General features: G+C 43.8%; 1 protein-coding gene across 2 annotated transcripts in view; it reads right to left on the bottom strand.

The window, feature by feature from the left end:
- Positions 1–17969, bottom strand: part of LOC143832034 (inter-alpha-trypsin inhibitor heavy chain H4-like) — a 40361-nt gene extending 22392 nt beyond the window's left edge. For both annotated transcript variants that reach the window (XM_077325770.1, XM_077325771.1), the window contains exons 1-11: positions 17847–17969; positions 12328–12488; positions 11459–11563; positions 9956–10118; positions 9742–9852; positions 9510–9638; positions 8117–8233; positions 6705–6873; positions 3935–4060; positions 1251–1432; positions 935–1117 (exon numbers count right to left, since the gene is read on the bottom strand). In XM_077325770.1, the coding sequence (XP_077181885.1) occupies positions 935–1117; positions 1251–1432; positions 3935–4060; positions 6705–6873; positions 8117–8233; positions 9510–9638; positions 9742–9852; positions 9956–10118; positions 11459–11563; positions 12328–12488; positions 17847–17921 (1521 nt within the window). In that variant the 5' untranslated portion in view covers positions 17922–17969. The remainder of the gene's footprint in view (positions 1–934; positions 1118–1250; positions 1433–3934; positions 4061–6704; positions 6874–8116; positions 8234–9509; positions 9639–9741; positions 9853–9955; positions 10119–11458; positions 11564–12327; positions 12489–17846) is intronic.
- Between the last annotated feature and the right edge of the window lie 236 nt (positions 17970–18205).

Genomic DNA, 18205 nt, shown 5'->3' with positions numbered 1-18205 from the left:
CAATGAAAATCTTTAAAATTAATTTTTAGAACTGCCTCTGTCTATGATTTCTGACCAGATACTCTCTTCATATACATTGGAGGAGTATCTTGCTTAATATCACCTCTTGCATTGCTTATTTTCCTTCTAGAATTGCTAATTTCCCCATCATGAATTCACATATCAGAACTGTTTTATGAAACCATCCTATTCTTCAGTCTGGCTCTTTAATTAGCTTTTCTCCCTATCCATCTCCTTATTATAAGGAAATTAGTTTGGAGGCCAGAAACCTTCTGTCCATCAACAAATCTTTAGATCACCTTCCTGCCCCTTTCCTGAACTTCTAACAGGTTAGCAGGCATTGTTCTGATGCTACCCTGGCCTTGTTGAAGATACTTCCAAGGAGGAATTGAGCAAGTGTATAAACTTTCCTCTGAAAGTTACTTGTAAGACAAACAAACAAAAAGCTTCATGCATCCTCCAACTACAACATTTGTGGAAGCAATCAAGCACTGGAAATTTACATTTTAAACATCTGCCACACAAGCTGAATCTTTTGTGGAAAATATTTAGAATGTCAGTAGACTATGCTTCAAAGCATATTGCTGTTTTTGTTCTTTATGTACATAATTACTGAAAAAAAGAGGGAGGCACGCAGAAGTTAATTAATTTTAAGAGGGAAAGTTGTTCTCCAGCATTTCAGAACACACGTTTTTTCAATAAACAACCCACTGTAATTGTGTCTCTTTTAATGATACTGGAGTATCATTAGCACATAGGATTGTTATTAGTATGTATTTAAACAGTTTCTTCAAAACTCCTAAGAATGTAATGATATTTCAAAGGAGAAGCACAATTATTTTAAAAGCCTAACCTGAATCAGATGAAATAATAGTCAGTAGTCAACAATTGACAACACTTCATGCAAAAGAAGCCATAATTCCTAAATACTTACTGTTTGAGCTTTAATTTCTACAGGGAAAACATCCAATTCATTGCCGATCTTCCCAGCTACTACAATCTCAGAACCATTAAAGAGCAATTTGAAATTATTCCGTGTGATTTCCTCTACTGCATTGTCAAGATAGTTCATTTCAATCTCCTTCAGGATGGGAGTAGCTACCTCATGATAAAAGCTCTTCAATCAAACAGAAAGAAGTTACCATGGCATTAAATCTCAGTCATGCTGAACAACTAGACATTATGGGTAGACATTATTATATCATGATAGGTTTATCCTGATATATGAATTGCTAGATGTATGGTCCTACCTGGAGCTGGAGGGCTGCATCTGCATCCTCATATATACGCCGAGCAATTCCTCCATTGTCCAAAGCCATCTTCTCCAGGAATGTGTAGCTGACATCAAAACCAAAGCCAAGACAGTAGAGGAAGTATTTCTCATTATTAGCCTGCTTTATGTTTTTTTGAATGGTGTGGACATCTGTAACACCTGTCAAACAGAAAAGGCAAACATGCCCATGTTGTTGGGTACACTGGGTACATTGGGTACAGTGGAGTTCACCCTCCAAAGCAGCCATTTTCTCCAGGGGAACTGATCTTTTAAGTCTGAAGTTGAGCTATAATTCCAGGGGATCCCCAGGTCCCATCTGAGGACTAGCATCGCTACACCACCTGGCAGGAGTGACAGAGATGGCAGGACTGCAAGGAGGCAACTCATCAACAATAAAGCACCAGGCTGGCATGCTGTTTTCCACCTGTGGAACCAGGTCAGTGCCTAAATGCTCACAATGCGACACAGAATCAAGGCTAGATTAAGCCTTGGCCAGACAAGGCTAGGAGTAAGTGAGGCCTCTAGTTCTCCAAGATATTTAAACCCTGGGCTGAACAGAGAGCCCTGCTGGTGCAACCAGTTCATAAGGATAGCATGCCTCTGTGCTACTGAGACTTTTTAAGATCTCGCCTCCAGCTTGCTCTACGCAGGCCTGCCCTTAGCCTTGACCTGGAAACTACAACTGGTCCAAAACGCAGCAGCCAGGATTCTCACAGCAACATCATGGAGATCCCACATCCGGCCCATCCTACATCATTTGTAATGGTTGCCAGTTGAATTCCGGATCAGGCTAAAGGTTCTGGTAATTACCTTCAAGGCCATACGTGGTCAGGGCCCAGTGTACTTGAGGGACTGCCTCCCTGCCTATGCCCCCAAAAGAGCTTTACGCTCCGCCGCCATCAACCACCATCAAAATAAAGGGCATGGACGCTAAGCTAATAGGGAGAGGGCTGCTTCATCACATGCCCCCCTTCTTTTCCCATTCATACCCCACCGCTAGAAAACACAAAGAGGAATGTCTGTTGCTGCCCAATCCCAATATTACTGTGCACACTGAAGAGAACATTTATTTGAACTGACAGCACATTGCTTTGCGGCCCTGTAGCAACGTGGACGCGCCATTAAAAAAAAAACGATCTGGAAGTGGAGAGGAGAGTGACACATATTTCTTCTTTCAGACAGTCCTGCCCCTGTTTGCGCCTTGTTGTGCACTGTGGCAAGAAATGGGGAAGCGAATACTACTACTTTCCCACATCGCACAGCAAAGAGGACAAAAACTTGCGCCATCCAATGGAGAGCTATGGGTTGTTGCTGACGTAATGTGGAAACAGCATTAAAACCCACAAACTAGGGGAGGCCGGGCAGGGCCAAATTCCTCATGCAGAAATGGTCAGGAACATACTGTGAGAGGAAAAGATTTTACTGCAGAATAAGTGTTATCCCCTACCTCTTAGTCACCTGTCCTTCTCAACCCCCCCCCCCTTGGATTTCCTGCTTTTTTAATGGTCTTTTTTCTCATATGTATGGCAACTGAAAGTGTAGAAGACTTCTAAAAATGGCTTTAATTGAGAACATTTTAATCAAAAGTCTGAAATTATTTTATTTATTTATTTATTTATTTATTTATTTATTTATATATATTTATTACATTTATATGCCACTCTCTCCTACGGCTCAGAATGGTTTAAATTGCAACTTGTGGTGCAGTACAGGGAATGTCATCACTTTGAACATACAAATTGGGAACACAATACTTTTGAACAAACAGTTGAGGACATGTAAGCCTATAATGGTAGAGTACATAAAAATAACATTCAGAATTCAACAGTTTGCTGTGACACACTGATTTTATAATTCTCTGTCTGATATTTCTGTGCTGTGGCTTGGCGATGTAGTGAGATGTAGTTGGTGGTGGGAAGGAAATCTGGGCTCTGGTAGGTGGGATTGTTTCATTGGCCTTGTCAGAAAGCCTAGTGGAAGAGCTCCATTTTGCAGGCCCCGTGGAACTGTTTTAGTTCCAGCAGGGCCCTGATCTCTTTTGGGAGCCCATTCCACCAGGTGGGGGCCAGGATGGAAAAAGCCCTGGCCCTGGTCAAGGCCACACAAGCCTCCCTTGAGACAGGGATCACCAGCTTGTTGGTATCTGCAGAGCATAGTGCTCTTTGGGTGGCATAGAAGGAGATGTTTTTCCTCAGGTACTCAGGGCCCAGACTGCATATGGCCTTGAATGTGATTACCAGAAACTTAAGCATAATCTGGTATTTAGCTGGTAACCAGGGCAGCTTTTGGAGTGTGGGCCAGTGTGGGCCCTCCAATATGTTCTTGTAAGAACCCTGGCTGCAACATTCTGGACCAATTGTCGTTTCCAGGTCAGGGATAAGGGTAGGCCCACATAGAGTTGCAGAAATCTAGCCTAGAAGTGACTGTCGCTTGGATTATTGTGGCTAGGTGTCCTGGGTCCAGGTAGGGCACTAGTAGCTTAGCTTGGCACAGGTGGAACAACGCTAACAGAGTTACACAAACGGTGCACAGAAGGAAGGGGAGGCATATGATAAGTTCTTTAAAACTATATTGACTGACATGACTATATAATAAAAACATAAATACAAATAATCTCCCTCTACACACATACCCTCTGTTGTCTTGCTATTTTTAACTTACCAGTAGTAGGTTCACCATCTGTCAGCAAAATTATCATTGAAATGCTTTGCTCTGGCAGTAACTCAGCAGCGGTGGCCTCATTCAGTGTATGTATGGCAGTCAGGACAGCATCATTGATATCTGTCGCTGTAACAGCAGGGAAGACCTGATGATACATTTGATATCACAGACCACAGAACTGGTTTCATTCCCCTGGGATCTTTCAAGGAAGGAGTCTTCAAGTACGGGGGGCAAAGTGGGGCAAAATACATGGGAAGAGCTGACAGACTTTGTCAGCAGGGAGTCCATTCTAGCCATATGCAGAAACAAAACAAAAAGCATGTAAACCAGGGCTGATTTCCCAATGTAAGTTTACTCTATTTCAGCAACTCCATTCATGTGCATTTCTTTTCTTTTGGTTTCCACTTGATGTCATCCTCTATTCTTGCACAAATTGGGAACAGCCTGCTTTCTGCTAAGCACTCCACATTCATCAAACCCAGAAAAAAAGATCCTTCTTAGCATGGCATTATTGGGATGATGTTTTGAACAAAAGGAAACATCCCCCTTCTCTGCATTTTCAGTGAATTGCTTTGTTGTCATTGCTCACACCAACAAAATTGAGATTTGAGGGAATGAGGGAGTAGCAAGTGTTTTTGTCTGCTCCCCTGATTAACATTTGAAAATGCCCAGAAGTGCTCTCTCCCCTCCCCCCAAGCAGTGGGAGACCCATTAGATGAGGGGTCAACTAGGCATTTTTTTCTGATCTCCTGCTGGGGAAATTTTATTCTGCACCAAGCCAAGTTTTTTTTTGAGGACCAGAATCAGGAGCCAACTCTCAGCTGATCACTGGCTAAAGCTCAGAACTTGGGGACTTCTAGACCATTTCTGCATGGAGGTGGACAATACATGCCACCTCATGCTTGCAAATGTGTACATTTGGCCACTTCTTGATGGGAGATACCTCCCATATTATCTTACTGTCTTGTTGTGGCTTTTCCCTTCCTGACAAGGTGGTGGAGACAACCTTTAGCCCCCCCCCCCCAACTCCTTGGGTTGTCAATCAACACAAGCCATCAATCCCCTCACAGCAGTGGTTTTGAGTACTCACCCCTCCACCCCCAAGTCCTGAAATTAACTTAAAAAAACACTTCTGCATTGCTATGGGATCATGCCACAACAATAAATAATTTTTCAAGATTTCTTTTCAGGATTCTTTGTATAATGGTCTCAATTTATGTTTGGGTAGATTTCTGGTCAGGGTAATTGGACCCTGATGATTATGTGTTCACAATGACCCATTATGCACGGGGGGGAATAACGCACATTCGGGGTGGAATGGCGGCGACTAAAATCACCAATAACGCACGGTGCCAGCTGCAACTAGCCGCAGCTTCGGTGCATGTCGCCGAAAAAGCCGCGTCAGTGAAATGCGGAAGAAAGTGCAGCTTCCGGGTGACCAGGGTGCAACCAGAAGTGGCGCTGGGATTGCCGCGTGCATAATCGGTTACTCTGAGTTTTGCCGCCGTTGTGCCCCACCCCGTGCATAACCGGTGTGCGTCACGTCTTCCCCCTCCGCGTTTTCCATGTGACCCGAAATCGCAGTTTCGGCGGCCGTGCATAATGGGCCAATTAAAAAAAATACAGAATATGGATGCCATACTAATAGGGAGAGGTCTGCTTCATCACAAGGTCCCCCTTTCCCTACCACCAGAAAACAAAAACATGAATGTGTTTTAGGTAGGATTGCTGCCCACTCACAATATTACTGTGTACACTGAAGAGAACATGACAATATATTTTATTTCCATTGATACACAGCCACATCATCTTGCAGTCCCATAGCAATGTGGACTGAGCCATTAAAAAAACTTAGCGATCCAGAAATGGAGAGGGGAGGGCAGGTGTGAGGGTGGGCAAAACACTAGCAAGACTGTGGTGCAGTTCTTCTTTCAGACAGGCCCTTGTTTGTACCTCACTGTGCACCGCAACAAGAAAGGGGAAATGGATTCTCCCACATTCCCTCATCGCAGAGCAATGGGGATGAAAACTTGAACCAACCAATGGTGAGCTGCTAGTTGCTGCAAACATCATGAGGAAGCAACATTAAATCCTGAAAACAATGAGAGGCTGGGCAGAGGCATATTTATTCCTCATGTGGAAATGGTCCTAATCTTCCATCCTGGAAACTTTGCAGTGCCCCAGACTTTCTGAGATGCAGCAAAGTTAGCAGAGTGGGTAGTGGGGATGGTGATCAAAAGCTCAGCTGATTTGCCTTTTATTCTTCCCATCCATGCCATCAGCTTCAGCTGTCAAGACAAGGAGGATATTTCACAGCTTCTTGTCTCCCCATCCCAAGCTGTTGGCTTTGGCTGCAGAGAAATGGAAATGACTGATCTATTTTGGTTTTGAATGGGGAGATCAGAAGTATTGCTTCTGTACTTACCCATTCCCGCCCCATGCAGAAAGAAGGAAAAGGCATTATGTCTTTCTCCTTTTCCTTCTGCATTGGGAGATCAGAAGTTCATTCCTGTTTACTTCTGATCTCCAACTATGGCTATTACTCTGAGGAGTAATACTCTGAGGAGTAATATTACTCTCTGGTAGATTAGAACCCAGCTCATAACAGATCACCAAACAACTATGAGCCATCTTCTTCCCAATAGGCACCTGTAAACTTGTTCAATAGTTTTCAGGGAAGCTGAACAGCCTGATCATGAGTGTTGTTGAACAAGAAATATCAAGTACTAAATTGGTTTGCTTTGAAATTTCAAGCATCCTTAAGTTTTACCTCCTTGGGCTTGAATGGTCCCAACGTATTGTTTAGCCAGCTCCACATTCTCTTCTGTAGCTGGCAGTAAAGATGGCTTCCATGCAATGACTTTCCTACTAAAGGTTATTAAATTAAAGTGGTCTTCAGGATTCAGATCATCTAAGATTTCTTGTAAGGCCTCCTGGGTCTGAAAAAGAAATTTATGTGAAATAATATCCATGCACGTAATATCCAAGCATATATTCAGTCAGAAGACTAAGCCTAAAATAAAATCTGTAACACTCATGCCTAACATGTAATATATGGAGTATATTCAACAATCCAACAATTTATCAGTGGAAGGAGTAAAGATTTCATTTTTTCTAGGAAAATGGATCTCTGTTGTCAGGAGATTAACTATAATTCTGGGAGCTCTCCAGGCTCCACCTGGAGGTTGGCAGCCCTGTGTATAAAGCAGGCTTATGGGCGATGAATTTTGTATATAATAGATCACTGAATGTAATATGAACAGCCTCTGCAGTGTGTATCTCACAGTGGGTCAAATTCATGGCTTACTATTATGGATATAATTTTGTTGTGAGATAATTAACTGTTGTCCATCCTGAAATGTCTTTTCTGAAAATGTCTTTTCTTTTCTAATGGATAATTGGACATAGGAAGGATCGATCTGGCAATCCAGGCCAGTCTAGTACTGGCCTCTGTCCCTAGGAGGGTCCGATCTTAGCCCCCAGGCCACCGAACCTGATCTGGAAACAAACTGGTAACCAGTGCAGTTGCTTCTGCAGAGGCTGAACATGGGTCCTCCAAGATGATTTAGTGAGGACCCATGTGGCTGTGTTCTGTACCAGCTGTAACTCCCGGGTCAGGGACAAGGGTAGGCCCATGTAGAGCGAGTTACAGAAGTCTAACCTAGAAGTGACCATTGCATGGATCACAGTGGCCAGGTGTTCCAAGGGCAGGTAGGGCGCTAGTAGCCGTGCTTGGCGTAGATGAAAAAACGCTGCCCGGGCTACCTTGGTGACCTGGGGCTCCATGGAAAGTGAGGCATCCAGAATCACTCCCAAATTCTTGGCTCCGGGCACAGATGACAATTGCACCCTGTCTAGTCAGGGAAGATGCACTTTCTATTCCTGCTCCCATCAGCCCAGCCAAAGGACCTCCATCTTGGAGGGGTTGAGTTTCAGGCGGCTCCTCCTGATCCAGCCAGCCACTGCTTCCAAACATTTGGCAAATATTTCTGGGGGAAGATCCAGTCAGCCATCCATACAATATCTGACAAGCTTTTAATTAATAATAGTAATTAATAATGGCCCTAAAAAGTTATTATCACTCTCTGTGGAGTTTAGAGTTCACTCAATAGTTTTCAAATGATAAAAAGTATTAATACAGTGAATAAACTCCAGAAAATTGCCTATTTTGAGAAAAATTACCTGCTGAATTTTCTTGCCAATCATAGATCCACTTTTATCTATGACAAAAACAATATTTTTGGGAAACACGGGTATTTCACTAGGTGCAAAATAATGCACAAAATATCCATTAACAATCTGAAACAAAAAAAGAGTTTGTTATATGTACATGTACGTGTTTCAGCACAAGATTGAATTAAATAACTTAACCAAAATAATCTAAGAAGCATAATCCAGGGCACAGTTTTCAAGCCTGTTGGTAAACTGCTAGGCTGGCATGATTTAGAGAGAGGAACACATGAAGCCGCCTTAGGCTGAATCAGACCATTGGTCTTGCAAGGTCAGACAGGCAGCGGCAGAGGTCTTTCAGATCACCCACTACCTGGTCCTTCCAACTGGACATGCTGGTGAATCAACCTGGAACCTTCTCCATGCAAAGCAGGTGCTCTGTGACTGAGCTTTGGCCCATCATCATGCCCGTGTAATTTGGTTTTATGCTGGTTTATCAGGAATTAGGCCAGTGTGTGACCCCACTAACTTTGTGCCCGAGCGGTATGTGTTGCTTGTATGACCTTATCAGCGTGTGCATAAAATGCAGTCAAGTCTCTGCTGACTCACAGCAACCCCATAGGGTTTCAAAAGCAAGTGATTAAGCTGGACTTTCTCAACCAGGGTTTCATGAAAACCTGAGATTTTAACAGCCTTGGAAAGGCTTCCTGAATGGGTGGAAGTTAATTAATTTTTTGTATATTTTAAAAAGTTGTTAAACATTTATCAGGTGATATGCCTGTACATGGTCATGTTGAACCAGCACCCCCTTCCCAAAATGGCCAGTGATGGGTCTGGAGGGGTTGGGAAGGGAAGGGGCTCCAGGTGGTTGTGCATACAGCTATGCTTCCCAACGATATTCTTCATGATTGCACTACTTCTGGGTTTTCTTGAAGCCTGAAGAATGTTTCAGAGTTTTCTCAATGGTAAAAAAGTTGAGAAAGGCTGGATTAAGTAGAGGTCTACAAAGCCTCCCATTGTGGTCTCCCATTAAAGTTCCATCCCAACTTAGCTTCTGAGATCTGACTCAGTCAAGCTATACTGTACCATTCCATGTCCCAAGCAACCATACCAGTACATGTGATGAAACTGGTGGTGCTGAGGGCTTGCCAGAAGAGAGCACTTGGTGTTCTAAATCCTCTTCAGCCTCTATCCCACCCACTGAAGTACTTGGATAACTAGATGGTCAATTTAAAAAATCTCTAAAAGAAAATCATGCAGTTATAACCTTTTCCAAAGGAGAAAAGCCCATTTTCACTAGTTGGCTAGACCCTTCAGTCTGGAATATTTGACAATACTGCATAAAACTGCCTTCTTTGCACTTAGCCAAAAGATGCCCATCACTCTGGGATTGTTCATGTTCTACCTGTATATCTCCTGCAGTGACGCTCCTTTTAACATCATAACGAATGAGAAAATCTCCATCTAGCAGAGTTTCTTCCAGGTCTGGACGTTTTCTTTGTTGTGCTATTGTTGGTTTAAATGTGATATGAGCCTGATAATCAGACAGAGAAACAAAAGTCTGAGTCAAGCTTACACAAAGGCCTACAGCTTCTGTATCATGGCAGTTTTCCAGCATTTTGGTCCATGCTGTATACCTTGGTCTCCCCCTGGACTTTTGTGAGGGCTTCATTTAGTTCATTGGTTAGAAAGGTGCTGTCAGTTTCCAGGAAACTTATGCCTTGGGGTTCAAAGATGTGGGTGTCAATCTGAGGAGAAGAAGAAAAGAAAACATGAGGGATACCATTCAGTTGCAACATAGTGCCAGAAGGTGGATTCCATTGGCGACAGAAGCATCTGCCAAGAACTGACCTGGAAGTGTTTCACAAGCTGTTTGGGCTTAACCTTAATCAGCAGTTCGTATTTCCCTAGCTTCCGTTTTAGTAACTCTTCATAGATCAGCTCAAAGGTAACTTTCGCAGCTGCCGCAACATTGACTGAAACATGAAACTGTTCTAGCTTCCTTCCACTTGACCTGGAAACAAGAAAAATATCAATGGAAACCAAATATCCCAAAGTAAGAGAAATTGGGTAAGCAGGTTATCTGGGCTTTTCCAGTCTAAGGGCTGAACCCACAACTCTTTTCTTCCATAACAAAAACTTCTGATTTTCAGCTCTCCCTTTTAGGCAACTTCTAGTCATTTCAAATACAAGGTTGTATTTTTTTTTAAACAGCTTACCGGATAAATGGGAGAATGCAAAACAAAAACTGGGCTAGTCCATGAGTCCATTGGGATTTTATCTGTAGCACACAGCATATAGCATCTCTCTTTCTATCTCATTAGAGAGGAATCAGGTGCTGTGGTGGGAAAGTCCTGTACCCTAGAGCCTCAGTAGATATTCCAGGGCCTGCCAGTCTACTTCTTGCACTTTAAGGCAAGTCACAGAAGCTATAGTTCCTTGTTACTCAGATGACATTCTGTCTATTCCAGCTGCAGGGGACACAGTCAAGAGGGATTTTTAATTTGCTATTAGTTGTCTCAAAACCCATGTACCTGCAATTCTGTTTGTTAAACATTCTATGGAGTATGAAGAGAATGGATTTGGAGGAATATGCAAAATCCACTGTACATATACACAAAGAAGTGAACGGAAAATCCTGCACAGGCGGTAAAGGGGACAACTAGCTAGAAGAGCAAAGTTAGGGACCTCCCCTGATTTCAAACAGTTCCCCTTCTTGCCTCTGATTGGTTTATTCAGGTTTCCCCCTGTTCTTCTGAGAACAGTTAGTTCTCTTCTTCTCTCCCAGCTAGTACAGATGGCTTCTATCTATCCTCTTTCCTTGAAATCTGTTTTGTTCTTAAGTGGCGTGTGTTTACCCTTTCTGTATATTTAGCCTTTGCCAACAAGGTTAAGGATGGTTTAACACAATGGTTCTCAACCTGGGGGTCAGGACCCCTTTGGGGGTCTAACAACCCTTTCACAAGGGTAATGGCAGGGCAAGCAGCTTGGCCAGGGGGGCGGTGCCATCCACACAACAGCCATGCGGGGTAGATTGAGATAGAGCATTTGTTTGTCTGGAGCAGTGAAAAAGAGTGAGATTGGCATGGTGGGACACGAGGCAGAACTGAACTGAGAAACCCCAGGGGAAAAAACAATTTATATACAGTCATGAACAATGGATCTTCACGCCATTGGTCAGTTTCGGTTTAATTTCTGTGAAAGAACACTTGCATAATTTTATAGCTGGGGGTCACCACAACATGAGGAGCTGTATTAAAGGGTTGCAGCATTAGGAAGGTTGAGAACCACTGGTTTAACCTATGGGAAATATAAACTTAAACCAAAAGAGTCAGTAAAGTGTTCGCAGCTCACCGGACCAATCCAGCACTTTGCCCTCGTGAAACAGCAGCATCGTACTGATCTTGTGCAGCTTTCTTTTCCTTTACTGTTCCAGGGTACGTTTTTCCATCAATGGTCCTTCAAAAGAAACAAATATTATAAACAGTGAAAGCAAATTGTGGCCCGACTTTCCTTTGAATTTAGGCCCTTTAGGACAAGGGTCTCCACATTCCAAGGGGCAGCTGGAGATCTCCTGCTATTACAATTGATCTCCAGATGACCAAAATCAGCAGTTCTCTTGGAGAAAATGGCTGCCTTGGAAAGTGAACTTTAGGGCATTAGACCTTGCTCCCCTCCTCAAACCCACCCTCCCAGGCTCCACCCCGCTAAATCCCAGGAATTTTCCAATCTGGACCTGGCAGCCCTATTTAGGACTTTGGTTGGCTTTAGGTTGGAGACTGGCAAGGAGACTCTGGTCATATCAGGCTTTGAAGACATCCACAGAAAGGAAAATAAACTGGTTCCTCCTCCAGTGTGAAGGGAAATGTTCTTCCCCCCTGATCCCACAGGATGAAGGAGGCATGAGGTCTGAAGAGCAGCCTGCTGAAACGGGGGACATCATGCAGCTCAGACCAATATGGTAGATGTTAGGCTACTATGTCAGCCCAGTTGAGTCTCCTGCTGCCATTGCACACGCAATGTGGTTCTACTGGTTCTCAGCACTCACAGCAATGAGGAGGTGCAGTAGGAACTACAGCTACCTGAAAGAAGCAGTGACAAGCTCTGCTATCATATCAAAGAAGGGAGGGGCAGCTGTGGAGCAGAGCAGGTGCTGGAGACCATGGCAGCAGCAGAGGATCTGAAACTCAGAAGCTTTTAAGAAGCCTTAGAAATGTGCTTACATGCTGAAGTTTGTGATGAAGGCTGTCTTGGGTAGCTCCACTTCAAAAAGTGCCTCCTGGGACACATTCGCTCTGTTTGCAACCTTGCTGGTAATGACTGTGTGTGCAAATCGTGAAGTAACTTTGCTGTCCACACGCAGACTATAGATTTCAATGGCATTCTGGGAAAGAAGAAGAGTTTGGTTTTATATCCCACTTTTCTCTACTTTAAAAGGTTTCAAAGCAGCATACAATTGCTTTCCCTTCCTCTCCCCAAACCAGACACTTCATGAGGTAGGTGAAGCTAGTAGGGATTCCAGTTCCCAGGTGGGACCTGGAGATCCCCTGGTATTATAGCTCATCTCCAAATTAAAGAGATCAGTTCCCCTGGCGAAAATGACTGCTTTGGAAGGTGGACTCCATAGCATTATACTCCACTGAGGGTCCTCCCAGCACCAAATCCCGCCTACTCCCAGCTACACCCCCAAAGTCTCCAGGTATTTCCCCACCCAGAGCTGACAACCCTAGGGCTGAGAAATTTCTGAGAGAACTGTGCCTGGCCCAAAGTCACATCTTGTGGAAGAATGGAGGATCAAACCGGTTCTCCAGATTGAATTCTGCTGCTCTTAACTACTACACCACACTGGAAAGTGTGGTAAAGACTCTGTTAGTAGTATCTCCATTCGGTTTATGTTAGTGTGCAACTAGTGGCTTGACAGAGAAATCAGTTTCAAATACAAGAACCAACTGTCATGAAAATGGTTCACTAGAATGGCTGAAATCATGTGAGGAGGATAAAATAGAATTCCTGACCTTTAACCCAAAGGCCTGTGTGTGTGTGTGTGTGTGGGGGGGGGGTGATTTCCAATAGCCAGAAATCAGGGACTCAGAAGACAAGACAGGGTGGAGTATGTGAGGAAGAGAAGCAAGGATAAGGGTCCTGCTCCCTCATCCTGCTTTAATAGGGGTCCCAGTAAGTTTACCGTATTTGCCGGCGTATAAGATGACTGGGCATATAAGACAACCCCTCAATATTTCCACTCAAATATATAGAGTTTGTTACATTACATTACCTGTCATTGTCACCATTGTACGGCTGCAGCGCAACCGCAGCGCCTCCGGCCAGCCCCTGCATCTCCCTGTGACCGGCACTAGTGCGCAAATGAGCATGTGTGAGCTCTGCGTAGACAAGGGGTGGGCCGGAGTGCTGCTGCTTCCCACCAAGCAGAACGGGTCAGTCACGCCGAAAAGGCTGGCACCCCTGTCTCGCTGCTGATGCTCGCCACAGCCATGCTGATGACCCGCTGCGGCCGCGCTGGATACCGCGTGATACTGGATGGAATGTAGAATGAGGTGGGCAGCCATCGGGAGGCCACTATGGGCAACTATGTCTATCCCAACTGAATTGCACCCGCCGTATAGGACGACCCCCCCCCACTTGGAGGCATGTTTTTCAGGGGGGAAAAGTAGTCTTTTACGCCAGCAAATACAGTATATAGATTTGCTTTTGGTTGGGTCCTGAGGTATGTTTAAAAATGCAGCATCAAGTCTAGAGAAGGTGGGACTCTGTTGTTCTGGGAACACCACTTTGTATTATCCTGTTAGGTGGATATATCACATGCGAAAAGTCAGTGGATCTCCACCTCACCAGTGAAAAAAGGTATGACAGAAAAGCAGAGTTTCAGGTCTCCTTTCTACTGTAAGACACACACCCCTTAAAAAAACCCCACTTGGGTTATGGTCACTTGCTACAGCGGTATAGCCACATGATAGCAGATCAGGGAAAAAAGAGGAAATAGGGTATGAAAGTGGTTGCTTGCAGACATGACTTTTAAAACAGCAACAAACTGTACAGATTCCACACACACACACAAACACAAACACTTCAGGTGTGTTTCTTTCAGAAAATATCAACACAGAGGCAGTCTGGCAAAACACGGGGCAGGGGGGAGAAGGGTGAGTAAGCTGACAGAATACCCGAACAGCTAGGGCTTGCAGCTAGTGCGGTGTGTAACATTAGAGAGAGGTGGGGAAACAGAGCTGCAGCACAAACTCCATGCAGAAATGTCCTTGGTGTGTCCTACTTATTGCAAGACTGTTTCTGGCTACATGTCACTTTTTGCAGGGCAAACATCCTGCATGGAAGGTCTCCTCTGCTTGCCAAAACAGCCAGTGACCCTGGACTATTCATTGCTTAATCTCACACTTTTAGGTGGGATTCAAGTGAGTAGCTGTGTTGGTTTGCAATAGCACAACAAAATCAGAGTCCAGTGGCATCTTTAAGACCAACAAAGATTTATTCAAGGCATGAGCTTTCGAGTGCAAGCACTCTTCCTCAGACTATGTTAATACTGTTAAATTAGTAAACTGTGTCACAACATTTTGCTTTATATTCCCACTGTCATGATGGTAGTTCTTAGGCATCGGCTCCTTTGGGTGTGGGCTCTCAATACTTCAACAGATATTTGTCAGAAGTATTTCATTAAGACTTGGTGTTAAAATAATAATAGTTAAATATTATAACAGCAAACAAGCTTTTGTCAGAGAGCTGTTTGAAAAATGATCACCTGCTGCTTGGAAGGGACAGAAAACCTTTCCAAAGAACTGAGAAATCATTTTTTAATTTTAATTTAAACAGTGATTTCCCTTGGAATTTCCAGTGCCGTGGCGACTCTTGTATGAAAACATGTGGGAGATATTTTGCTGTATCGTATGGTAATTTTCCGCCTTTCCTTTCACACTGTCTTCTGGAAATAGTGCTGGGCTGGCCACAATAGCAGAGTTTTTGCAGTGGGAGATAAATCGGCATGTCCCACCCATCCACTGTTAGAAATGGTCTTGCACTGGTGGAGAACCAGATTCAAATGGGTAGTCGTGTTGGTCTGAAGTAGCACAATAAAATCAGAGGCCAGTAGAACATTTAAGACCAACAAAGATTTATTCAGTGCGTGAGCTTTCGAGTTCATGAAGAGTGCTTGCGCTAGAAAGCTCATGCCCTGTATAAATCTTTGTTGATCTTAAAGGTGTTACTGGACTCTGATTTTATGGTGGAGAACCAGCACAGGATCCAATGCTGTTTTGACATTTTCAGAAGTCTCGAGGCTCAATTGCAGGACAAAATGGAAAAAAATGAAATTAAAGAAAGCTTTAGTAATTTTAGGATTACATTCTTTAAAAGTATTTAGGATTTAGCAAAAGTTCACGTTAGAAGAACTGTCACAGAATTTTCATGGCTGAGTAGAATATAAGTGAGGCAAACTGATCGGACAGATCTCACCAGAAGGTAGGAAAGAGTTTATTGTACCCCAATACATTTCAGATTAAATTTAACACCTTTCTTCAGGGACAACTCAATACATTCACTTCTGTCAGAATATAAGATAACTTTCTGGTGCTCCCAAAATCTAGTATAGATATCACTGTCTGGCTTCAAGGTTACCTTCAGTGCTAAATGAAATATTTACTAAGTAGAAATATTGTTCATGGCCAGTTCCAGGCTTTGAGGGAGACTGGGCAGAGACTATCCATCTCCCGCCCCTACTGATCCCTTCCTTCCTACCAACAGAAATCCACCCTCCTGAGTTTGTGCTCTTCTTTCACTCATTTGTGAGCTTTCACACTGATTTTTTGTTATTTCCACAGTCATACTAGGTGATGTGGTCAGATAGGAACACAACCGCAATGCCCAACAAAAGTGCCACATTGTATACCAAGTGCAAGTTCTTCCCTGACTACAAGTGGTTGGGGGGATTTGTAGTAGTGGGCTCTCTGCCCAAACCCTGGACTCTGAAAGCTGCCCCACCTCATGATACAGTGACACTGTCTCTGACATTGACCATAAATTATCTTTCCACATAGATAATGTGTGGCATACAAAAATGAAGAGAAGATCCTGCAGGGGGCAGCAGAAGTCAATTAGATAGGACTGAGGTAAACACCTTCTCTACTGGAGTGTCATTCTTGTCTCTCCAGATTGCTACTCTCAGGGCAATATTCTGCTCCTTCTCAAAAGTTGCACACTCCCCATTGCTCTCTCTCTCCTCCTCTCTCTCTCTCATTCTCTCCTCTGTGCTATCAAGTATATACACTAAATACACTACCTACACTTTAATCAAGTTGTACACTCTTTGCTGTGTTAATTACTCTGCCAACAGGAGTTATGGGTCTAGATCAGTGGTTCCCAATACACAGGAATTTAAGAAATCAGAAAGTGAATGTAAAAGATCAGAAATTAGCCAAACAACTATATAAATCAGCGGTCCGCAACCTTTCGGCTGCTGCGGACCGCTGCTCCGGAGTGGGGCGAGAGGGCGGCCCGGGGGCCCGCTCACGCGCGGGAGCCCCAGCGCAAACGCACGTGCGCGGACTGCCGCGCACGCGCGTTTGCGCCGCCACTATGCCGGTGGCCGCGGCTCCCCCCCCGGCCCCTCCGGGCCGCCAGCAAGCTTCTCTTCCCCCCCCTCCCGAAACAAGAAGCTTGCTGGGCCGCGAGCTAATCGGCTGCTTTGGCGGCCGATTTGCTCGCGGCCCGGCGAGCTTCTCGCTTCAGGGGGGGAGGGAAGAAGGAGCCGTGGCCCGGCGCCAAGGCCTTTGCGGCCCGGCAGCGGGCTGCGGCCCGCGGGTTGGGGACCACTGATATAAATAACACAGGAGATATGATTTGCCACTCTCCAATTAAAGTTAAGGAGCAGCTGATAAAGAAATGTTTTGTATTATCATCGGGAGCCACGAAAGGTGATATATGATATATTGAACCTGGCACTACATTACATATCTGTGCTCATAAAGAATATTTGAACACTAGGTGATCAAAAAATGAGAAATTAAGTGTTGCATGTGTATACCCCATGTGGGCTGAAGGCATGGGCAATGGGACAAAAAATGCAAGCTTCCTAGCACTGAAGTCCAACAGGTACTCATTACAAACTGCTTGTATGTCTCAAAGGTCATAAATAATCTTATCTCTGCAAGAGCATTGGTTAGGAAAGGAATGACAGCATCTTTTGGAAAGAGATGTTTGTATTAGGCAGAGAGGCAAATTGATTGGGATTGAGATTGTGAACCAGGATTGGTTCTCTCTTGAAATTTATATGCAAATCACAAAAATTGCTCCAGGCTGTGGCACCAGTCATTGGGACATAGGGACAATTATGTAATTAATCAACTCAAGAGCCAGAATTGAACTAGAGGCATGCAAATGAGCAAGTGGCAATACCACAAGTATTCCAAAAACTAATGTATCAGTTGTAGCTTAAGAATATGAAAAAGCTCCTCAATAAATTTGTAAGTTCAATTTCTATAAAATGACATATTCTGCCCCCCCCCCCCAACATACATACTTGATGTCTTAAATCTATTGGCTGCATGGACTAGCTTACAGTGCCATTCTAACCTTACTGTCCTAGAGCCATTTAATAGATCTGAGCAGGTTTCTGAATCTTGAATCTGAGTCTTACATCAAAAAAATGTGATACGTATTTAACATCTAGATATTGCTGTTCCTATATTCATAATGGGAACCAAGAAAAGACTGCAAATACCTGTTGTCCAGCAGGATCTGCTAAAACTATCTGTGAAGAAAAGATCAGCCACAGAGTAAAAATCTGCCTTTCCATTTTGGGAATGACACAGTCACAGAAAAAAAGTGCTATTTTATTGGCAGGAGTTAATAAATAACTATGGTCTGAGGAAAATGTGGATGAGTAAGTCTTATATTTGCACAATTTACATCTAGTCATTTCCTGTTTACTTTTGAGTGCTATTGAACAAGTGAATGATCAAATAATTATTGTTTGTCTTCATCCTACACAAAGCTGTAAAATGTACAGAAATTCTCAAACCAAGGGGAAAAACTTCCCCTCCCAATTTTTGAGGAATAAAAATTGGAAATTTTCGAAAT

This window comes from Paroedura picta, chromosome 3, assembly GCF_049243985.1.
Source record: "Paroedura picta isolate Pp20150507F chromosome 3, Ppicta_v3.0, whole genome shotgun sequence".
NCBI classification, from domain to species: domain Eukaryota; kingdom Metazoa; phylum Chordata; class Lepidosauria; order Squamata; family Gekkonidae; genus Paroedura; species Paroedura picta.
The sequence above is the reverse complement of the archived record's forward strand: the minus strand, read 5'-3'. Positions and strand labels throughout refer to the sequence as shown.